This window comes from Moschus berezovskii, chromosome 9 (assembly GCF_049115385.1).
Source record: "Moschus berezovskii isolate FMDL1 chromosome 9, NW_MosBer_1.0, whole genome shotgun sequence".
NCBI lineage: Eukaryota > Metazoa > Chordata > Mammalia > Artiodactyla > Moschidae > Moschus > Moschus berezovskii.
Window position 1 is genome coordinate 84665103 of NC_142468.1, and position 25234 is coordinate 84690336.

Sequence of the window (25234 nt, forward strand, 5' to 3'; positions counted from 1 at the left end):
GAAGCAGAAATAAATATTTTTCTGGAACTCTCTTGCTTTCTCCATGATCCAGTGGATGTTGGCAATTTGATCTCTGGTTCCTCTACCTTTTCTAAAAGCAGCTTGAACATCTGGAAGCTCACGGTTCACGTATTCCTGAAGCCTGGCTTGGACAATTTTGAGCATTACTTTACTAGTGTGTGAGATGAGTGCAGTTGTGCGGTAGTTTGAGCATTCTTTGGCATTGCCTCTCTTTGGGATTGGAATGAAAACTGGGAACCGTAGGTACCATTTAATCCAATTAGTTAGAGCTAAATTCAATCGCCCTTTCCTCCATTTGTCTCTTTTCCTCAACTGTTCTCTTTGTCTCTGTCCCTCATTCTAATTTAGCCACGGTTCCCCTTAATTTCATTTTCCCAATTACCTTAGGATTATAACCACTCTTACTGAGAGAATTTTTTCTTGTCCTAGTGGGCTCAACATTTCTGTTGAGGGTTTTCATAACCAGAAGGCCAAAATGGGCCAAATAGTTCTATAATATTTTCTGAAACTGTAATCTTCAGTGAATTCCTATATTGTGGAATAGTAGTTGAATTAAGTTTCTGGCATAGTAGAGAAGTAGGAGTATAGTAGAAGCAGAAATATTACTGTATTTTCTACTTCTGACAACGTGTTCCTTATTTTCTGTTTAGGAACATGCCTTGGCCCAAGCTGAACTTCTTAAGCGCCAGGAAGAACTAGAAAGAAAAGCAGCAGAGTTAGATCGTCGAGAACGAGAAATGCAAAACCTCAGTCAACATGGTAGTATCCAAAGATGTTTGAAATGAAAATAACTTAATCTCTCTAAAAGAGGCCTGCACCAGCTCTAGGTCATTCAGTTTGTAGATAGAATAACAGGGTAGAGTTTTATCAAGGAGATCAGACATGGCAGATTTCCTACTTGATACTCTGTAGTTCTCTGATCTTGGCTGATTTGCCACGTTTTAATAGATTAGAACAGTGTTAGACTCTTCACAAGTGAATGAAAATATGGTTTTACTTTACTGTAAATGAGGAGCCTTTCATTCTGCACTTGGACCTTCAGCTGGGTCTGATGAAGCTTTGTGAGTACATGGGAGTATACCCTCTGTTTGACTGCATTTAGCTGTTAACTTCTGGTTTATTCAGACAAATTTCAAGTTAATCTGCCCCTTTCCTCACAAGTATATCTATATATGTCAAAACCAAGTTTAAAAAATAACACCTGCCGTAACTCTAGGAAGCCTGGGTATTTTGATGGTGCCAAATAAGTAACTTCCCTGGTGGTTCAGTGGTAAAGAATCCGTGTGCCAATGCAGGAGATGTGGATTTGGTTCCTGGGTCAGGAAGATCCTCTGGAGAAGGAAATGGCAACCCACTCCAGTATTATTGCCTGGAAAATCCCATGGACAGAGGAGCCTGGTGGGCGACAGTTCATCAGGTCTCAAATGAGCCAGACACAACTTAGCAGACACAACAACAACAAAGAAATAAATAAGAGGTGAATGGATTATTTGATGTGAAGTCTATTCAGGCTGTGACTGCCAAAGATCAGTCAGTTCAGAGGAGTAGCTTAGGGAGAGCTAGAAAGTCTCTGAATACAAAGGGATGAGAGAGCTAGACAAATTACTGTGAATATGTCTGGATAGTTATGGCATGACGATGTTAAGAGAGTGATAATATACTGCCTGTTTTTTCCTTATCTTAGAATATATAAGTCTAGGGCCTCATGTAATATCTCTTTGCCTTTTCATACTAAAAAAAACTATGACAGTTAAAAAGCAGAGATATTACTTTGCCAGCAAAAGTCCATCTAGTCAAAGCTATGGTTTTTCCAGTAGTCATGCATGGATGTGAGAGTTGGACCATAAAGAAGGCTGAGCACTGAAGAATTGATGCTTTTAAACTGGTGTTGGAGGAGACTCTTGAGAGTCCCTTGGACTGAAAGGAGATCCAACCAGTTAATCCTAAAGGAAATCAACCCTGAATATTCCTTGGAAGGACTAATGGTAAAGCTCCGATACACCTGTTGTGAAGAGCTGTCTCTTTAGAAAAGACCCTGATGCTGGGAAAGATGGAAGGCAGGAGGAGAAGGGGACGACAGAGAACAAGATTGTTGGATGGCATCACTGACTCAATGGACATGAGTTTGAGCGAGCTCTGGGAGATGGTGAAAGACAGGGAAGACTTGCATGCCACAGCCCATGGAGTTGCAGAGTTGGACATGACTGAGCGACTGAACAACAAGAAGGGCCTCATGATGCCACATTTATCCTGGGCCATTACTCGTGTGCAACGTCAGAGACAGCATCTGTGAAAGGAGGAACTAAAAGTTTAATTGAGATCAGTGTTTCTAAAATTCATGTAACAAAAATCTGTCCTATTCCATTAACTTTGACTAATACAAATTGCTTCTGTGAGAGAGGTTTCAGTAAATGAAATAGTGATGAAGTGTGAGAAATTAAGGGACTGGCTGTATGTTATACATTTAAGTACTTTTCATCTGTTAACTCATTTCATCCTTAGCACAATTATGGGAAGGGTGGTGAGTTGTTCTCGCTTTACCAGTTTAGAAACAGAGTCTTCAGGAGGTTGTGTACATTGTTCAAGGTCTCCTAGACAATAGATGTGTAGGTGCTTCTAGCTTCAGAGCCTCTGTTCTTTACTGCTGTTCTCAGCTTCTCAAGTAGTATGAGACTTGTATGAGAGATGTGTGAACTATATGAAGTTTGAAAGGAGTGACAAGACAGTGGAGACATGTTGGGAAGAATCAGAAATAGAGGATGCTTTTTTTCCCACTATGAAAATTTTCCTGATCTGTGGAAAAGTATGTAAAATCTAATTTATGAAAGTGTGGGATATGATATGTAAAATGAGAAAATGGCCTTTAGGTGCTGTTTTTACTCTTTGGTTTCGATGTTTTGACTTCTTTAATTTTTTATCTCCCCAATCTCGCCGCCACTTCCCAAACCCTATTTTCGGTCTAATTTCTTTATATAGACATATTTTTTCTCCTTAAAAGTGGAATTTTTTTCTCTAGGTTTTTGAAGGTGCTGTAATTCCTCAACTTCTTTCTCATGATTGTTTCATGTAGTTTTCACATATTTTTATGCTTTTCTTACATCTCTCCTTTTGACACTTTTTCCAGACTTGGAGATTTCCAAATTTGTTTCTTTGGTATTGGTTAGCTTGTGTTTCTTCATGGAGTTAACAGAAGAAAACTCAAAAGTTTAAAAGGAGGTTTTGCCTCTCTATGTGGGTTAGGAATTATATTTAAAGATCGTAGATACTGAGGAGGAAATGGTAGAGACTTAAAATCTGCATGGGTTTCATGTGAAAGCCACAGTCTTGGGACTTTGAAATAAATCTCTTTTTAGGGAAGAGTCACAGCATATGTCCCTATGCCCTTTTTTTCCTTTCTTGTTTCAACTTACATAAGTGGTGTTACACTGGAAAATTATTTTATCATCTAATTGATATTCTGGGAGAAATTTTTAAAATAGCTTGGTTTTCAGAATTGTAGGAATGTAGATATTACAGTGTTATATTTTTAAACTCCTATTTAAAGAATAGATAATATTCTTTATTATGAAACAAATAATTACATGCAAAAAGAATAGCAATATTTGTACTTACATAAATAACTTCCTTTTTTTTTTATTTTTGCAGGCAGGAAAAACAATTGGCCACCTCTTCCTGACAATTTTCCTGTGGGCCCTTGTTTTTATCAGGATTTTTCTGTAGATATCCCTGTAGAATTCCAGAAAACAGTAAAGATTATGTACTACTTATGGATGTGTGAGTATAGAATAAATTATATATTTGTTTGAAAGTTTACATTTTATTGTCAAAAATCTACTTTTAAAAAACTCATATATTAAGATAGCATTAATTGGTCCCTTCCTGTAGATATTTTAAATTTGAGTGACACATATATTTAGTTACTTCAAAATTGTGCACCATGTGGCGGTCTAAGTTCTTATCTGAGGAAGGTCTATGTACTGAGAACTGGCATTCTTTTGAGGAAGGGACTTCCCTATCATATGGTAGAATTTTGCAATGATCCTTTTTCTCTGAAAAATGTTATCTAGGTAATAATCCTTTGAAGTAATTATCCATAGTGTTTTATGCAAAAGAAAGCTGTAAAGCATTATGACTATCTTATAAAAGGGCATAAACTGTTGAAATATTATAAATTATTTCTCTTCGAACTTTGAGCACTATTTACTGTTCACTTTCAGGTGGAGAGGAACACTTTTATTATTGAAAGTGCCGAATTAATACAGGATGTTTCATTAAATAGAACATTAGGACATATATTTTAGGCTGTGATGTTCACAGTACTTCGGATATAATTACAGCACATAGAATATTAAAACTAAATGACAAGCTGTTACCAGTTTTTGTATGTACACAGAATTCCCACTTATTGTTTGATTTTTATTCCAAACAGCAGTCTCAGCCCCATTTAACATCTTGTGTTGGTAGGAAAGGTAGCTGCCATGACTTCTTACTTGCACAACTGCTGAGTTAAAGAATGCATTATGGAGTCCATTCTTGTTGGAGAAAATTTGTGTGCTCTTACTGTATGATTAAGGAGCCTCTCTCCACCAAATATATGAGATCATTTTCCTAAAAATCTTTCAGCAGCATTGCGAGGTTGCTTTGGAATGTGAGAAGTGATTCCTTACGGATAGTACATGTTTAACTCTTAGTTTCTTTTGAGATTATGTTGTCAATCTGACTTCTTTGGTTAAGCCTGAGTGTCAGTATGTTACATATTTTTATTAAAGGTTTTGATTCCATATCTGTCCATACTAACAACTCATATTTTATTTAATCAATATATCATTAAATATATGCAGATTAAAATAATTGTGCTTCCCTGGTGGCTCAGATGGTAAAGAATCTGTTTGCAGTGTGGGAGACCTGGGCTTGATCCCTGGGTTGGGAAGATCTCCTGGAGGAGGGCATGGCAACCCACTCCAATATTCTTGCCTGGAGAGTCTCCATGGACAGAGGAGCCTGGTGGGCTACAGTGCATGGGGTTGCAGAGAGTCAGACACGACTGAGCGACTAAGCACAGCAGAAAATAATTATTTTCTTAATTGGCAGAAATTGGCCTAGCATTTTAAGTATAAGTTCTCTGACTTATTAGTGAAAAAATATATTTTAGATAGGGGAGATGGGTGTTGGAAGAAAATTCTATAGGGAATTTGGTAAATATAGATTGAATGGGGAAGATGATGAATTTTAACCAAATAGTTAACTGCTTTACCAGTGCTGATTGTTTCAAAATAGGTCTCTTTTGTCCTAGTTACATATAACTTTCTGAGGTTCTTACGAATAACATAGTTGGCTATAGTTTTTTCCCTTTCAGTTGGCAGATCTGTAGTCAAAGAGAGCTTAAGATTCCATCCAGTTAAGGTTCTGATTTGAAAAAACATTATCTGCAACAAAGTATGATCTAGTGCTAGCTTAATAATGTGTCTCTATTTCAGAAGATATAGGCTGTTTCAGTAAGTTATTTTCAAGAATTATCATCTTGTTACTGATTTTGGAGTTAACTAATGCTTTCACACTGTAATGGGCTTCCTTGATAGCTTAGTTGGTAAAGAATCTGCCTGCAGTGCAGGAGATCCTGGTTCAGTTCCTGGGTTGGGAAGATCCACTGGAAAAGGGATAGGCTACCCACTCCATTATTCTTGGGCTTCCTTTGAGGCTCAGCTGGTAAAGTATCTGCCTGCAGTGCAGGAGATGTGAGTTCGATCCCTGGGTTGGGAAGATCGATCCCCTGGAGAAGGGAAAGGCTACCCCCTCCAGTGTTCTGGCCTGGAGAATATTATCACACTGTAATAATATAGTGTGAAAATTATCACATTGTAATAATCATTCTAACAAGAGGTAACATTTATCCAGGATTTACTTTGTGTGAAGCACAGAGCTAATCACTGTATATATATTACATTATTAAATCTTAACCACACTGTGAAGCAGGAAGTATATTATCTGGTTTTATAGTTTGAGAAACTAAAGCTTAGAGAATCTGAGCTAACTTGCCCAACATTACTCAGCAAGTAAGGCTGGAGTTGGATGGCTTGATTCTAGATCCCAGAATTTAGATTTCCATGTTATGCCACCTACAAGGTACCAAAATAAAGAAGTAATTTATAGAGGAACTGAAGCAATTAGAAATACCAATATGAAATGAATCTTAGCCTCTTTTTGACTATACTCTTGAATTTAAAAAGAAGAAAAAATTTAAAAACATCAGCTATGTTAAAGACCATTTATTAAAAAAGATAATATACTGTCCTCAAATTATTTATTTTCGGTATCTATATTGTAATGCAGGACTTAGCAAGAAGAATATTCCAATGATGGTTACAAGTTTAGGTCCACTAATATCAGATTTGAGTGCTTAATAAAGCAAATTGAAATTTTATAAGAAGGAGGATCATTCAACTTGGGAATCATATAAACAAAATGGCCTAAAATTTTCTTAAGTATTTTACCCACAATCGGAATCCATCAAGTGGACTGAAGTTGGATTGAAATTAACAACATAGAATTGTGCATTTCACTTTACCTATACCTTCTGTGTGTTTTTTTTTTGGTTTCTGAGTAAGAGGACTGATTGTTTAGTAAGTAGACCTACATATTTTACTCTTCATTGGGATACAAATGAATGACTTACTGATCACAGTTGCTGGTTACTATGAAAACATATTGAAAAAATTTTAATAGATTACACAAAATTTAATTGATATTTTAATCTATTCTTGAAAGAATTTTTGTGAGCTTTAAAATACACGTGTCCGTATATTCTGTCTTTTTTTCTTAAACAGATTAGGGGATAAACCTTAAAAAGTTACTTCTTTAGAGGTTGAAATTTGACTTAATGTTTTGAACATTTATAATGGTTTTAGGCAGTTGGATTCCATTTAATATTACATAATAATATCATACAATATCTCAAATTCTGTTTTTAAGCCCTTAACAGAACTGCTTTTATTTTGAGGCCAAGGATTTTGAGTAAATTTATTATAAGCTAGCTTTCATGACTTAGGAATCCTAATGGGAATAAGTAAGAGTCTTTCCTGTGTGGTAGAATGGGATGGAATTTTAAAGCTGGAAGGGCTTGTGCCCTTCTCTAGTTGAAAACATGAAATGCACTGAGGTTGCTTAGCTCAGTATATGTCACTCAAATCCATGTATTTTCATTCTTCCTCTGGGGCTTGCTCTCCTTCCCGAGCATTTTTGTATTTATCTGGTTGTTAGATAAAGGCAAATTTAGAGGCACCCTGGAATGTGTTTATATCTTACTTCATTAACTATCAATTTTTAGATTAGTAATTTAAAGAAATTTTAAAGTTTTTTTTAATGTATGTTGAAAATGTATTTTTAAAGTTTATACTCACTAAGTTTTCAATTTGTTGTTTTTAATTAAGGTAGTAGTTTGTTGACATATTTTTACTGTACTGGTAATTTACATTAAACAGTACTTTAACTTTTGAAATGATTTATTTCTTATAACAAATTCAGCCTGTGAATAAATTTAAAAAAATTCTTTAAGAAAGTTACTAATTATAATGGGTCAATGTTCTTTAGGATAATAGTCTTCTTAGATGTTACTCAGATTTTTGGGTTTTGGTCCATCAGGCAAAGTAATTATTAAGATTATAGGAAGAGTTTGCCAAAATTTATTTGTATTAACAAAAAGAAAGATCTGCCAAAGTAGGTAAAATGCATCATGGTAAACTTTACTTTTTTTAAATAAATGTAGTCCCCTACCAAAACGCTGTTTTAAATGCCAGGACATTTAAAAATGGGCAACTTTATGAAAATGAGTTAATAATCCTTATAGATTGACTATTGTCATTGGAAGTTTCTGCTGTATTAGTAGTTTCAGTCCAGTCATTCTAATTAATTTTATTGCTTAAAAATGTTAAAATGAGATTGCACAGGGCACTTCTCTAGTATTCTCTTGTGTAATTCATGCTGGGAGGAGCTTGCAGCCCTATGCTATAAAAATTATAGTTCTCAGTGTAGGATCGTTTTCTTCCCAAGTCCTGGTTCTTTTCCTGGCAGCCACTACTTTTCTGCTTGGGCCTTGGATCAAGAGACACATCACATGTTTCCTTCTTAGGGAAGAAGCCCTTAAGATTGTGCTTCTCTGGTTTAGCTGTGTAATTGCCCATTAGGAGAGGGCCAAAAGAATTTTTGCCAAACAGTGCATGTATTAGAACTCCTTTTCCTGTGAATACTCTGTTTTCAAATCAAATATGTAAAAAACAGCAATGTTTTGAAAAATACTAAATGGAAATGGGGTAGACTATATGTGCTTTCAGGAAGTATTTTTTCAATTATAATTTCTGTTAAATGAACACATACATTGAGTAAACATTTTTTGTTTTGTTTTTTAATTCCACAGTCCATGCTGTAACACTGTTTCTAAATATCTTCGGATGCTTGGCTTGGTTTTGTGTTGATCCTCCAAGAGGGGTTGATTTTGGATTGAGTATCCTGTGGTTCTTACTTTTTACTCCTTGTTCATTTGTCTGTTGGTACAGACCACTTTACGGAGCTTTCAGGTAAAATGTGTGTACTTTAAAATATGCTCTTTAAACCTGTGAAGTAAATAATTTGTAGTACACCTTAAAGTGACAAATGTTCATGTTTTAAGCTTTTTATTATTGTACAGTGTACCTTCAGAAAAGTCCTTATATAACATCTCTGTGTATTAAGTCCATCTCTAACTTGCTGTATATTCATTCGACCTTGTAACTAACAATATCCCATTCTTTTCTCCCCCTTAAAAGACCAAACATGAAAATGAATGAGGGAAAAATGAAAACAAACTTAAGTCTTAATATTTGTAAAAGATTCTTTCGCATAAGAACATTTTACTCCTATTTTTGCCTTCAAAAAAGTCAAAAGTGGTGATTAATCCTAATTTTTAAAATGGATCTGGCTCACCTAGTTAAGGTAAATATACATGTAATATTTAAAGTGAGTCACTTCACCTGGCAACTTGGTAATTATTTTCTGTGTAAATTCATTTTTGGTTTTTCAAAAGGCAGTGAAATTTTAAAACCATTTAGACTGTAAGATTAAGTATACTATTTTGCATGATATATTTTAATGAATGGTTAGGATAAACATTTCCTAAATATGTGTTCTGTGGGATATTACTAGGTGTTGTAGAAAAAATGCTCATTAACTTAAGTTTGGGAAGTTAAGTGGGATAATAAAACTAAATAAGTTTCTTCATTTCAGAATTTCTTAGGTTTCTTTAAGAGTTTAGTGTGCTTTGTGGTATAACTGTGAAACCATTAATGTGTCTGTATGTGGAGTATCTTGTTGGGTTATTGCTTTAGAAAATAAACATTGGGAAATGCTGATTTAGATGCTAGCCTTAGATGAGTTCATGCATTCAGCTGTTGATCAGCTTGCTTTTATTTGAGTAAACTCGTTTATGAATGACAAACCTTTTTCAGATCTCATGCACATGGAGCAACATTACTATGAAATAGGCGTGTATTGTGTAGATGATGTATTAGAGAAATTAGAGGACCACATTCAGTTGTTTAACTTCTTATTTTCCTTTTCAACAAAAAATGTCTTTGATTATCCAGAATGTGTATCACCGCCCCTCCACCTCTACCCTTCCCAGTCCCCCAAACTTTTGCCAAATGAAATTAGAAATGAAAACATGGAAACTGAAAATGAAAAGGAAGGAAATGGGGAAGATTAGGAATTTGGAGAAGAAAGTGTTGTTCAACAGAAAACTAAATTGGTTAGAAGTGGAATGAAGGGAAAAATATATGGGTGGAAGGAAGGAAGGAATCTTTGGATCTAATGGAAAATAACAGGTTGGTTGTCAATGAATGAGAGAGGTACCCCTATAAGATGTAGGTTGGAGAGGAATAAAAGGGTCCTTGCATGAATAGAAGGGTTCCTGCTGCTCTTTTCCTTGTTATCCTTTTCAAGTGGTGGTGAATTTGGTTTGCTAATGTTTTATTGGTTTTTGTCTCTATGTTCATTAGGAACAGTGGCTGGTAATTTTCTTTTTTCTGTAGTGCACTTATCTGGCATTGGTATCAGGGTAATGCTGGCCTCATAAAATGAGTTTGGAAGTGTTCCCTCCTCCTGTGTTTTGGAAGAGTTTGAGAAAGATTGTTATTAATTCTTCTTTAAATGTTTGGTGATTTCACCAGTGAGGCCATGAGGTCCTGGACTTTTGTTTTGGGGAAGTTTTTGATTACTAATTCACTCTCCTTACTAGTAAACGGTCTGTTCAGATTTTCTATTTCCTTATGATTCAGACTTGGCAGGTTGTATGTTTCTAGGAATTTATCCAAGTATAAACTCATGTATTCTTAGTTTCAGTAGTTTCTTTTACTTTTGCCATGTGTACTAGAAATTTTTTAAATATTTCATTCTCTTATGAAATTCTGTTAATGTCTGTGTGTGCACACTTCAGTTTCTAGAATGCTCTGTGAACCTGTTTTGTATTGTTCATATTTTTCTCTTTGTTTTTAATCATATGGTGCAGCTGTTGGTATACTTAACATGACTTGACTGAATCTGGCTGTAGTGAATAAAGAATTGTGGAGGCTTCTGATATTGGCCAGTTGTTTCAGAAGAAGTTCTCCTTTGCCCTGCTTGTCAGCTAGAGGATAAGTCAGGGACTGAGCTGAGCTATAGTCTATTAAGCCTGACATTAAAGACGTTTGCAAAAAATATAAAGTAATGATACTCTTTTTGCTTCTCCCACTCCTCTAGTTTTCATGAAAGTGTTATTTTATTGTAAGAAATTTATCTAAGAATTCAGTTCAGTTCAGTTCAGTCGCTCAGTCGTGTCTGACTCCTTGCGACCCCATGAATCACAGCACACCAGGCCTCCCTGTCCATCACCAACTCCCGGAGTTCACTCAAACTCATGTCCATCAAGTCGGTGATGCCATCCAGCCATCTCATTCTCTGTCGTCCCCGTCTCCTCCTGCCCCTAATCCTTCCCAGCATCAGACTCTTTTCCAGTGAGTCAACTCATCGCATGAGGTGGCCAAAGTATTGGAGTTTCAGCTTTAGCATCAGTCCTTCCAATGAACACCCAGGGTTGGTCTCCTTTAGAATGGACTGGTTGGATCTCCTTGCAGTCCAAGGGACTCTCAAGAGTCTTCTCCAGCACAACAAGATTAGTTAAATGCTTTAACTATTTCTCAATTTTAGTTTCTCATTTGGTAAATCAAGAGCTACAACCCACATAATCAGAAGTTCCTTGTGATGCTCAGTGATAAAGAAGTGCTGAGGCCAGAAGTTTGAGAATTGCCGTTCTAATCCTTTTCCCATTAGGGAACACTGTGGAAAAGCCTATTCTGCTTTCAGAGGCTCTTCTGTATTTTTAGCGTCTGTATTTGGTACGTGCCTTGAGAGAAAAGTTGGCTGCATGTTTGGGCCAGTATTATGCTCTCGCTTCTCATTACTCAACATGTGAATCTGCTAAAAGCTCTGTTGGTTTGTCTTTTCCCTCACAGCAGCGTTCTGTGCAGGCAGAATCTGAATTTTCAGCTTATTGTCTTGTATTCAGCAAAAATGAATTGAAGCTGTAGAATGTCAGTTTACATTTCTGTAGTTCTCTTCCATTCCAGAACCATGGGCTCTATTCCTGGAAGCTCCAGCAGCTCTTCAGTGGATTTAAGCAGATTTTTTTTTCCATTTTATCCTATTGTTCTAGTTGCTGTTGGTGGAGATAAACACACTAGTCTTTTCTCTCATATTTGGAACCATAAAACTAAAATTAATTTGTTCGGTTCTTAGAATCTCCATCTCTGTTTACATTGTTAATCTGTTCTTGCATACTGTCTAGTTTATCCATTAGAACCCATAGCATATTACATTCCGAATGGTAATTCCAACATACTAATCTTATCTGACTGTGATTCTGATGTTTGCTCTATATTTTCAAGCTATGTTTTTTTGCATTTTTGTTATGTCTTGTGATTTTTACTTGATTGCTGGACATAATGTACTAGGTACAAAGCACTGCTGTAAATAGACCTTTAGTAATGTCAGACTTTGTTTTTTTGGGCTCCAAAATCACTGTGGATGCTGATTGCAGCCATGAAATTAAAAGACGCTTACTCCTTGGAAGGAAAGTTACGACCAACCTAGATAGCATATTAAAAAGCAGAGACATTGCTTTGCCAACAAAGGTCTGTCTAGTCAAGGCTATGGTTTTTCCCGTGGTCATGTATGGATGTGAGAGTTGGACTGTGAAGAAAGCTGATCGCCGAAGAATTGATGCTTTTGAACTGTGGTGCTGGAGAAGACTCTTGAGAGTCCTTTGGACTGCAAGGAGATCCAAGCAGTCCATTCTAGAGGAGATCGATCCTGGGTGTTCATTGGAAGGACTGATGCTAAAGCTGAAACTCCAATACTTTGGCCACCTCATGCGAAGAGTTGACTCACTGGAAAAGACTGATGCCAGGAGGGATTGGGGGCAGGAGGAGACAGGGACGACAGAGAATGAGATGGCTGGATGGCATCACCAACTCGATGGACATGAGTTTGAGTGAACTCCGGGAGTTGGTGATGGACAGGGAGGCCTGGCGTTCTGTGATTCATGGGGTCACAAAGAGTTGGACACGACTGAGCGACTGAACTGAACTGAACTGAATGTGCTGGTAAGGCATGGGGGAGGGGGAGCATTCTGTGGGCCTATGAGTAGGTTTCAGTCTCTTATTTAATAGTTGACCAGTGCCTCTGGACTGTGAACTGCACCAGTTACTTCTCAGTCCTTCCCTCTGCTCAGGTGGGACAGGGTGTCATTGGGTATGGGACAGACTGGAATTGGGTATTTTCGGTGTCTCCATATAGGATCTCTAAAAATTTTCCCTGTAGCTCAAATAGTAAAAAATCTATCTGCAATGCAGGAGACCCAGGTTCAATCCCTGGGTTGGGAAGATCCTCTGGAGAAGGGAATGGCCACCCGCTCCAGTGTTCTTGCCTGGAGAATCTCATGGACAGAAGAGCCTGGCGGGCTACAGTTAGTGGAGTCGCAAAGAGTCAAACATGACTGAGCCACTACCACTACACTATATAGGTCAGGCTGTAATAAAACTTACTTCCAGAGTGAGTTGGGCCCTGGTTTCTCCTGAGAGCATACCTTGTTAAGAACAGAGTGCTGTAGGCAGGTGTCCCCAACCTCTGGGATCTAATACCTGATGATCTGAGGTGGAGCTGATATAATAGAGATAAAATGCACAATAAATGTAATGCATTTGAATCCCAAAATTGAAATGCTCCTCCCCCACCCCACCGCCCTGCAATCCATGGAATTCTGTCATGCAATCCTGTCTTCCACGAAACTGGTCCCTGGTGCCAAAAAGGCTGGGGACCGCTGCTCTAGAGTATTCTCAAATGATTCCTTTCCCCCACCTCCTTCCAGAAGCATGAAGGGATTTTTCTCTAAAGAAATCACTCAGAGCCAGGGTGAGCTGTTGGTAAAACTCACAAGTGTGTGGATTCCCCCAATGACTAGGTCTCCTTGGAGTTTTAGCTCTGAGTTGTCCACTCCGAGCCTGTAGCATTTTGTCAGTTTCAGTTCAGATATTCCTACCCTGGCAATGGTTGCTGCAGAGGTTTCTGCTCTAATAACTTGATTCTCTGTATCCATCTGTCTGTCTTTCCAGTTTGGGGTTGCAGTTTGCCCTCTGGCTTCTCTTCTCTTTCAGATTTAAGAAGAGTTGTTGATTTTTTAGTTTGTCCAGCTTTTTACTTGTAGTTAGGATGATATACTACTTCTAAGCTTCTTCCAGGTATATTTTTTAAAAGCAAGCTACCTCTGGGCAGTAGACAGTACTTTTTTGGTCCTATTCCTTTATAATATAATATCTCTGGTGATTTCATGCCTTTTATGTTAGAATATTTTGCTAATTGAAATTAGAAATTAAATATAATTGAAATATAAAATCACTTTAGCATCCTGAAAAATGTTATATTAGCGTATGAGCCAGGAAGTCATTTAATTTTTTCTATAGAAAGATACTTGATATTTTATTTTAAATGTAAAAACATATTCAGAGCCCTAGTCCATTTTCTTGTTTAAATAGTCTTCCAAGTGAGTTTAATGTAGGTTAAAATGCTGCCTTTTGTAATTAACTTTTTTATCCTGTTTGTATAACCAGAAAAAGAGAATTTTTCTTTTTTGATTCCAAAGTGAAGTCTCAAATTACATTAATCCCAAGGGAAGATAACATTCTTTCTATACCTGTAAGAAGAAACTACTGTTTAGTTTTTTACATGTGTATATGAATATATAGTGCTTTACAGTCTACAAGTCTTGTTAAGTACTTCATATTGTTTAATAGTCTCTCCAGTGGATCATGAGTTGCTGAGATTTTCAGCCAGGCCTTTGGACTGGAAGTTTAGGGCCCTTTTGCTCTTTTCTACTGTATTATGTTTACATTATTATTTAATTTGCAGAAGTCTGGCTAATTCAGTGATCTCTATGCAGTGGCCTAATTAATTTTAGATTATAGCTGCACCTTGAACAACATGGGTTTGAACTGCTTGAGTCCGCTTATATGTGGATTTTATTCAGTGAATACTCCTGTAGTGCTACTTGGTCCATAGTTGGTTGAACCTGCTCATTGGAACATTGGATACAAGGGGCTGACTGTAAAGTTATATGCAGATTGGTTAGAGGTCAGTGCCTTTAACTCTTTGTTCAAAGGCCAGCTATATTTACTGGCAGTTTTTATTTCTTGGATAGTTCTTTAGCCTAAGTAGTTAAGAGCTTACTATTTGTTACAAAGTTCTGTACCAGTTGAGTGTTGACAATGAGAAGGAAAATGGCTGGTTTATTTTTATATGGCTTATTTTATAATCGTTTTTCTAGTGTGATGAAAGGACCCTTGGTATTCTTCTTTCAGAGTTTAAGGTTCTCCCTTTTCTAACTATATCTGTGTGAAGCTGATTTTCTTAATTTTCAACCATAATAACATACGATAGATTGAAGGCAGACCTGATATGAAAATCGATATAGAATATAGCATTGTTAAGGATTTAAAAACTCTGAAACTAATACCTCCTTCTGTATGCCCTTGAAAGAATATATATTCTGTTTTGATTGGGTGAAATGTTCTGTAAATATCAGTGTGGTCAAAATGTTGATAGAGTTGTTCAGATCTTCTGTATTTGTACTGATATTTTGCCTGCTTGTTTTGTCAATTCCTGAGAATTGACAGAATGTTGAAATTTTCAACTTTAATTAATGGATTTTTCTCTGTTTTAGTTCTGTCTTCGTGTCGTTGGACAGTGTTGTTAAGTCTATATATATTTATGTTTTCTTTGTGCTTTGAATTCTTTCTCTTTATGTATTGTCCCTCATTATCACTGGTAATAATTCTTTTTTTGTCATCTATTTTATCTGATATCACTACAACTGTTCTAGCTTTCTTTTAATTTATATTTGCATATTACATCTTTTTTCTTTACTTTTAATCTATAAATATTTTTATATTTATAGTAGCCTTTTTTTATTTTTTTGGTGGAATGCCTTTATTTGGGTCTTGCATCCACATTGGAAGTCTATATTAATGATGTATTTCTTAGGTTCTCTTTTATTCTAATGCCTTTACATCATCTGCATCATCAGGAATTTCATGTATTACTTGATTCTGGTAGTAATGAAGTTACCAACCTATGCCAAAAATTTTCAGGATTTTATCAGAAGCCAGATGTCACTTCTGTAAGTAGAATCTGTGAGCAAAACTGTTTGCACTGCAGTATTGTGTAATAGAGGTACCAGCAACTAACATTTAGATTGTTTCCTATGTGCCTGTACATCCCCTGCTTAGCACTTACAGGTATTATTTCATCCGTATAAAAGTAGATTCCATTGTTATTCCTATTTTGCAAATAGAAAATCTCAGATTTAGGTCTAAATTTTCCTTGAAATTACATAAATTTTAGCTGGGAGAATCTGGATTCAAACTCAGTCCTATTACTAAAGCTACATACTTTTAATGACTACTCAAGTTACTAAAGGTAAAACGTTTAGTACTTTAGTTAAGTTGTACCCATTTATTGTAGTTAAATGAATTGCTCTCCCTTTTAAAACAATGAAATACTTTGTCTTCCCTGTTTTGCCAAATAGTAGTTGTAATTAATACCTCTGATATTGATATGTAATGTGAAATAAGCTGTATAAAGCTCATATAAATCTGTGTGCTGAGCTTTTTAATAATTTAGGGAGAAACATTTTTTATGAAAGGTGTGTTATACTTGGCAGTGTGTTATTTGACGGCATTAAGCATAAACAAGTAGCTTATTTCAGACTGTTTTCCAGTAGGCTTTGATGTGGAAGAGTCAGGATGGCAAGCAGTAGGAAGTTTCTATTATTTAGTTATTTAGTCTGATGAAGAATTGGGTTACTTAGTTTGATTTATTATGAATAAATATTCAAAATACCACAAATACTTTGCTGTAAACTTAGGCTGATTACAATTGAAAACTACTTCAGTTCAGTTCAGTCGCTCAGTAGTGTCCGACTCTTTGTGACCCCATGAATCAAGCACGCCAGGCCTCCCAGTCCATCACCAACTCCCAGAGTTCACCCAAACTCATCTCCATCGAGTCGGTGATGCCATCCAGCCATCTCATTCTCGGTCGTCCCCTTCTCCTCCCGCCCCCAACCTTTCCCAGCATCAGAGTCTTTTCCAGTGAGTCAACTCGTCTCATGTGGTGGCCAAAGTATTGCAGTTTCAGCTTTAGCATCAGTCCTTCCAATGAACACCCAGGATTGATCTCCTTTAGAATGGACTGGTTGGATCTCCTTGCAGTCCAAGGGACTCTCAAGAGTCTTCTCCAGCACCACAGTTCAAAAGCATCAACTCTTCGGCGATCAGCTTTCTTCACAGTCCAACTCTCACATCCATACATGACCACTGGAAAAACCGTAGCCTTGACTAGACGGACCTTTGTTGGAAAAGTAATGTCTCTGCTTTTCAATATGCTATCTAGGTTGGTCATAACTTTCCTTCCAAGGAGTAAGCGTCTTTTAATTTCATGGCTGTAGTCAGCATCCACAGTGATTTTGGAGCCCCCAAAAATAAAGTCTGACACTGTCTCCACTGTTTCCCCATCTATTTCCCATGAAGTAGCCATTATGGTCAACAAAAGAGTCCGAAATGCAGTACTTGGATGCAATCTTAAAAACGACAGAATGATTTCTGTTCATTTCCAAGGCAAACCATTCAATATTACAGTAATCCAAGCCTATGCCCCAACCAGTAAGACTGAAGAAGCCGAAGTTGAATGGTTCTATGAAGACCTACAAGACCTTTTAGAACTAACACCCAAGAAAGATGTCCTTTTCATCATAGGGGACTGGATTGCAAAAGTAGGAAGTGAAGAAACACCTGGAGTAACAGGCAAATTTGGCCTTGAAGCACGGAATGAAGCAGGGCAAAGGCTAATAGAGTTTTGCCAAGAGAACGCACTGGTCATAGCAAACACCCTTTTCCAACAACACAAGAGAAGACTCCACACATGGACATCACCAGATGGTCAACACCGAAATCAGATTGATTATATCCTTTGCAGCCAAAGATGGAGAAGCTCTATACAGTTAGCAAAAACAAGACCAGGAGCTGACTGTGGCTCAGATCATGAACTCCTTATTGCCAAATTCAGACTTAAATGGAAGAAAGTAGGGAAAACCACTAGACCATTCAGATATGACCTAAATCAAATCCCTTATGATTATACAGTGGAAGTGAGAAATAGATTCAAGGGACTAGATCTGATAGATAGAGTGCTGGATGAACTCCAGGCGGAGGTTTGTGACATTGTATAGGAGACAGGGACCAAGACCATCCCCATGGAAAAGAAATGCAAAAATGCAAAATGGCTGTCTGAGGAGGCCTTACAAATAGCTTTGGAAAGAAGAGAAGCAAAAAGCAAAGGAGAAAAGGGAAGATATAAGCACCTGAATAAGAATAGCAAGGAGAGACAAGAAAGCCTTCTTCAGCGATCACTACAAAGAAAATTACTTGGTTTCAATCAGTTGAGCGTGTTTTTCTAACTATGGTTCTACTTGTTCTTTGGCTTAAAATGGCTGTGTACAAGCTGGGTTGTTTAAGCAGTCTGCTTCCTAACCTCTTTCTATGAACAAGACCCATCACCTTTGGTTTTGGATGTTGTTGTTGTTGTTCAGTCGCCAATTTGTATCCCACTCTTCGTGACCCCATGGACTCCTCAGCATGCCAGGCTTCCCTGTCCCTCACCATCTCTTGGAGTTTGCCCAAGTTCATGTCCTTTGAATCAGTGATGCCATCCAACCATCTCATCCTCTCTCACCCTCTTTTCCTTCTGCCTTCAATTTTACCCAGCGTCAGGGTATTTTCAATAAGTCAGCTGTTTACATCAGGTAGCCAAAGTATTGGAGTTTCAGGGTCAGCATCAGTCCTTCCAATGAGTATTCAGAGTTGATTTCCTTTAAGATTGACTGGTTTGATCTCCTTGCTGTCCAGGGGACTCTCCAGAATCTTCTCCAGCACCACAGTTTGAGAACATCAGTTCTTCAGTGCTCAGCCTTCTTTATGGTCCAGCTCTCTCACATCCATACATGACTACTGGAAAGACCATTCAATTCAGTTCAGTCACTCAGTCATATCCTACTCTTTGCAAATCCATGGACTGCAGCATGTCAGGCCTCCCTTTCCATCACCAACTCCCAGAGTTTACTCAAACTCATGTCCATTGAGTCGGTGATGCCATCCAACCATCTCATTCTCTGTTGTCCCCTTCTCCTGCCTTCCATCTTTCCCAGCATCAGGGTCTTTTCAGATGAGTCAGTTGTTTGCATCAGGTGGCCAAAGTGTTGGAGTTTCAGCTTCAGCATCAGTCCTTCCAATGAATATTCAGGACTGATCTCCTTTAGGATGGATTGGTTGGATCTCCTTGTAGTCCAAGGGGCTTTCAAGAATCTCCTGCACCGAGAGAAGGAACAAGATGGTGGAGGAATAGGACGGCGAGACCACTCTCTCCCCCACAAATTCATCAAAAGAACATTTGAATGCAGAATAAAGTCCACAAAACAACTTCTGAATGCTGGCAGAGGACGTCAGGCACCCAGAAAAGCAGCCCATTGTCTTCTAAAGGAGAGAGAAGAAATCCAGCTGCACCCACCAGAACACCGACACAAGCTTCCATAACCAGGGAACTTTGACAAGTCACCTGTCCAACCCCACACACAGAGAGGAAACTACATAATAAAGAGATCTCCACAAATGGCCAGAAGAGGGAAAGGCCACCCCAAGCAAAGCATTATAAGCAAGATGAAGAGGCAGAGAAATACCCAGCAAGTAAAGGAAAGAGATAAATGCCCACCAACACAAACAAAAGAGGAAGATATAGGGAATCTACCTGATAAAGAATTTCGAATTTTGGTGGTGAAAATGATTCAAAATCTTGAAAGCAAAATGGAGTTACAGATAAATAACCTGGAGAAAAGGATTGAGAAGATGGAAGAAAGGTTTAAGAAGGACTTAGAGGAAATAAAAAAGAGTCAATATACAATGAATAATGCAATAGATGAGATCAGAAACACTCTGGAGGGAACAAACAGTAGAATAACAGAGGCAGAAGACAGGATAAGCGAGCTAGAAGATAGAATTGTAGAAATAAATGAAACAGAGAGGAAAAAAGAAAAACAAATTAAAAGAAATGAGAACAATATTAGAGACCTCTGGGACAATGTTAAACGCTCCAACATTCGAATCACAGGAGTCCCAGAAGAAGAAGACAAAAAGAAAGACCATGAAAGAATACTTGAGGAGATAATAGTTGAAAACTTCCCTAAAATAGGGAAAGAAATAATCACCCAAGTCCAAGAAACCCAGAGAGTCCCCAACAGGATAAACCCAAGGCGAAATACTCCAAGACACATATTAATCAAATTAACAAAGATCAAACACAAAGAACAAATATTAAAAGCAGCAAGGGAAAAACAGCAAATAACACACAAGGGGATTCCCATAAGGATAACAGCTGATCTTTCAACAGAAACTCTTCAGGCCAGGAGGGAATGGCAAGACATACTTAAAGTGATGAAAGAAAATAACCTACAGCCCAGACTACTGTACCCAGCAAGGATCTCATTCAAATATGAAGGAGAAATCAAAAGCTTTACAGACAAGCAAAAGCTGAGAGAATTCAGCATTACCAAACCAGCTCTCCAACAAATGCTAAAGGATCTTTTCTAGACAGGAAACACAGAAAGGGTGTATAAACTCGAACCCAAGGCAATAAAGAAAATGGCTACGGGATCGTACTTATCAATAATTACCTTAAACGTAAATGGGTTGAATGCCCCAACCAAAAGACAAAGGCTGGCTGAATGGATACAAAAACAAGACCCCCATATATGTTGTCTGCAGGAGACCCGCCTCAAAACGAGGGACACATACAGACTGAAAGTAAAGGGCTGAAAAAAGATATTCCATGCAAATAGAGACCAAAAGAAAGCAGGAGTAGCAATACTCATATCAGATAAAATAGACTTTAAAACAAAGGCTGTGAAAAGAGACAAAGAAGGAAACTACATAATGATCAAAGGATCAATCCAAGATGAAGATATAACAGTTATAAATATTTATGCACCCAACATAGGAGCACCGCAATATGTAAGACAATTACTAACAAGTATGAAAGGGGAAATAAACAATAATGCAATAATAGTGGGAGATTTTAATACCCCACTTACATCTATGGATAGATCAACTAAACAGAAAATTAACAAGGAAACAAAAACTTTAAATGATACAATAGACCAGTTAGACCTAATAGATATCTATAGGACATTTCACCCCAAAACAATGAACTTCACCTTTTTCTCAAGCGCACACGGAACCTTTTCCAGGATAGATCACATCCTGGGCCATAAATCTAGCCTTGGTAAATTCAAAAAAGTTGAAATCATTCCATGCATCTTTTCTGACCACAATGCAGTAAGATTAGATCTCAATTACGGGAGAAAAACTATTAAAAACGCCAACATATGGAGGCTCAACAACACGCTGCTGAATAATGAACAAATCATAGAAGAAATCAAAAGAGAAATCAAAATATGCATAGAAATGAATGAAAATGAAAACACAACAACCCAAAACCTCTGGGACACTGTAAAAGCAGTGCTAAGGGGGAAGTTCATAGCAATACAGGCACACATCAAGAAACAAGAAAAAAGTCAACTAAATAACCTAACTCTACATCTAAAGCAACTAGAAAAGGAAGAAATGAAGAACCCCAGGGTCAGTAGAAGGAAAGAAATCGTAAAAATTAGGGCAGAGATAAATGCAAAAGAAACAAAAGAGACCATAGCAAAAATCAACAAAGTCAAAAGCTGGTTCTTTGAGAAGGTAAATAAAATTGACAAACCACTAGCCAGACTTATCAAGAAACAAAGGGAGAAGAACCAAATCAATAAAATTAGAAATGAAAATGGAGAGATCACAACTGACAACACAGAAATACAAAGGATTATTAGAGAATACTATCAGCAATTATCATACATCATGACCAAGTGGGCTTTATCCCAGGAATGCAAGGATTCTTCAATATCCACAAATCAATCAACGTAATACACCACATTAACAAACTGAAAAATAAAAATCATATGATTATCTCAATAGATGCACAGAAAGCCTTCGACAAAATTCAACATCCATTTATGATAAAAACCCTCCAGAAAGTGGGAATAGAAGGGACATATCTCAACATAATAAAAGCTATATATGACAAACCCACAGCAAACATTATCCTCAATGGTGAAAAACTGAAAGCATTTCCCCTAAAGTCAGGAACAAGACAAGGGTGCCCACTCTCACCACTACTATTCAGCATAGTTCTGGAAGTTTTGGCCACAGCAATCAGAGCAGAAAAAGACATAAAAGGAATCCAAATTGGAAAAGAAGAAGTAAAACTTTCACTGTTCGCTGATGACATGATCCTCTACACAGAAAACCCTAGAGACTCTACCAGAAAACTACTAGAGCTAATCAATGATTACAGTAACGTTGCAGGATATAAAATCAACACACAGAAATCCCTTGCATTCCTATACACTAATAATGAGAAAATAGAGAAATTAAGGAAACTATTCCATTCACTGTTGCAACGAAAAGAATTAAATACTTAGGAATATATCTACCTAAGGAAACAAAAGACTTGTACGTAGAAAACTATAAAACACTACTGAAAGCAATCAAAGAGGACACTAATAGATGGAGAAATATACCATGTTCATGGATTGGAAGAATAAATATTGTAAAAATGAGTATACTACCCAAAGTAATTTATACATTCAATGCAATCCCTATCAAGCTACCAATGATATTTTTCACAGAACTAGAACAAATAATATCACAATTTATATGGAAATACAAAAAACCTCGAATAGCCAAAGCAATCTTGAGGAAGAAAAATGGAACTGGGGGAATTAACCTGCCAGACTTCAGGCTCTACTACAAAGCCACAATCATCAAGACAGTATGGTACTGGCATAAAGACAGAAATATAGATCAATGGAACAAAATAGCCCAGAGATAAATCCACGCACCTATGGACACCTCATCTTTGACAAAGGAGGCAAGAATATAAAATGGAGAAAAGACAGTCTCTTTAACAAGTGGTGCTGGGAAAACTGGTCAGCCACCTGTAAAAGAATGAAACCAGAACACTTCCTAACACCATACACAAAAATAAACTCAAAATGGATTAGAGAGCTAAATGTAATACCAGAAACTGTAAAACTCCTAGAGGAGAACGTAGGCAAAACACTCTCTGACATAAACCACAGCAGGATCCTCCATGACCCACCTCCCAGAATATTGGAAATAAAAGCGAAAATAAACAAATGGGACCTAATTAAAATCAAAAGCTTCTGCACAGCAAAGGAAACTATAAGTAAGGTGAAAAGACAGCCTTCAGAATGGGAGAAAATAATAGCAAATGAAGCAACTGCTAAAGGATTAATCTCCAAAATATACAAGCAGCTCCTGCAGCTCAATTCCAGAAAAATAAATGACCCAATCAAAAAATGGGCCAAAGAACTAAACAGACATTTCTCCAAAGAAGACATAAAGATGGCTAACAAACACATGAAAAAATGCTCAACATCCCTCATAATCAGAGAAATGCAAATCAAAACCACAATGAGATACCATTTCACACCAGTCAGAATGGCTGCTATCCAAAAGTCTACATGCAATAAATGCTGGAGAGGGTGTGGAGAGAAGGGAACCCTCTTACACTGTTGGTGGGAATGCAAACTAGTACAGCCACTATGGAGAACAGTGTGGAGATTCCTCAAAAAACTGGACATAGAACTGCCATATGATCCAGCAATCGCACTCCTGGGCATACACACCGAGGAAACCAGAATTGAAAGAGACACATGTACTCCAATGTTCATTGCAGCACTGTTTATAATAGGCAGGACATGGAAGCAACCTAGATGTCCATCTGCAGACGAATGGATAAGAAAGCTTTGGTACATATACACAATGGAATATTATTCAGCCATTAAAAAGAATACATTTGAACCAGTTCTAATGAGGTGGATGAAACTGGAGTCTATTATACAGAGTGAAGTAAGCCAGAAAGAAAAACACCAATACAGTATACTAACGCATATATATGGAATTTAGAAAGATGCAAATGATAACCCTGTATACGAGACAGCAAAAGAGACTCAGATGTATAGAACAGTCTTTGGGATTCTATGGGAGGGGGTGAGGGTGGGAGGATTTGGGAGAATGGCATTGAAACACGTATGTTGTCATATGTGAAACGAATCACTAGTTCAGGGTCAATGCATGTTCTAGGATGCTCGGGGCTGGCATGCGGGGACGACCCAGAGGGAGGATAAAGGGAGGAGGGAGGTGGGAGGGGGGTTCAGGAGGAGGAACTTATATAAACCCGGGGCGAATTCATGTCAATGTATGGCAAAACCAACCAATATAATATTGTAAAATAATTTGCCTCCAATAAAAAATAAATAAATTAAAAAAAAAAAAAGAATCTCCTGCACCACGGTTCAAAAGCATCAATTCTTTAGCACTCAGCTTTCTTTATAGTCCAACTCTCACATCCATACATGACTACTGGAGGGACCATAGCCTTGACTAAATGGACCTGTGTTGGCAAAGTGAGTCTTTGCTTCTTAACATACTATCTAGGTTTGTCATAGCTTCCCTGCCAGGAAGTAGTTGTCTTCTAATTTCATGGCTGCAGTCACCATCTGTAGTGCTTTTAGAGCCAAAGAAGAGGAAATCTGTTACTGCTTCCACCTTTTCCCCCTTCTATTTTCCATGAAGTGATGGGACTGGATACCATGATCTTAGTTTTTTAATATTGAGTTTTAAGCTGGTTTTTTCACTTTCCTCCTTCACTCGGCTCTTTAGTTCTTCTTCTTGCTGCTGCTGCTAAGTCACTTCAGTCGTGTCCGACTCTGTGCGACACCATGGATGGCAGCCCACCAGGCTCCCCCATCCCTGGGATTCTCCGGGCAAGAATACTGGAGTAGGTTGCCATTTTCTTCTCCAATGGATGAAAGGGAAAAGTGAATGTGAAGTCACTCAGTCGTGTCCGACTCTTAGCGACCCCAAGGACTGTAGCCTACCAAGCCCCTCCGTCCATGGGGTTTTCCGGGCAAGAGTACTGGAGTGGGGTGCCATTGCCTTCTCCAACTTTCTGAGATTAGAGTGGTATCATCTGCATATCTGATGTTGTTGATATTTCTCCCAGCAATATTGATTCCAGCTTGTAATTCATCCATTCTGGCATTTTGTATGATGTGCTCTGCATATAAGTTAAATAAACAGGATGACAATAAACAGCCTTGTCACACTCCTTTCTCAGTCCTGAACCAGTCAGTTGTCCTATATACAAGGTTCTGTCTGTTGTGTCTTGACCCACATGCAGTTTTCTCAGGAGACAGGTAAGATGGTCTTGTATTCCCATCTCTTTAAGAGTTTTCCAGTTTATGATCCACACAATCAAAGGCTTTAGCACTGTCAGTGAAACAGAGGTAGATGTTTTTCTGGAATTCCCTTGCTTTCTCTATGATCCAGCAATGCTGTTACACATCATGTATACCTGCAATGGTGTTTTTTCCTCCTGGGCCTTTAAAAAATTTTTTTATTATTTTTTATAATTTATTTAT

The 25234-nt window shown here is 37.6% G+C and overlaps 1 protein-coding gene across 4 annotated transcripts in view; it reads left to right on the forward strand.

The window, feature by feature from the left end:
- SCAMP1 (secretory carrier membrane protein 1) overlaps positions 1 to 25234 on the forward strand; it is a 152083-nt gene that overhangs the window by 62572 nt on the left and 64277 nt on the right. For all 4 annotated transcript variants that reach the window (XM_088839888.1, XM_088839891.1, XM_088839889.1 and 1 more), the window contains exons 4-6: positions 672 to 780; positions 3667 to 3795; positions 8432 to 8591. In XM_088839888.1, the coding sequence (XP_088696014.1) occupies positions 672 to 780; positions 3667 to 3795; positions 8432 to 8591 (398 nt within the window). The remainder of the gene's footprint in view (positions 1 to 671; positions 781 to 3666; positions 3796 to 8431; positions 8592 to 25234) is intronic.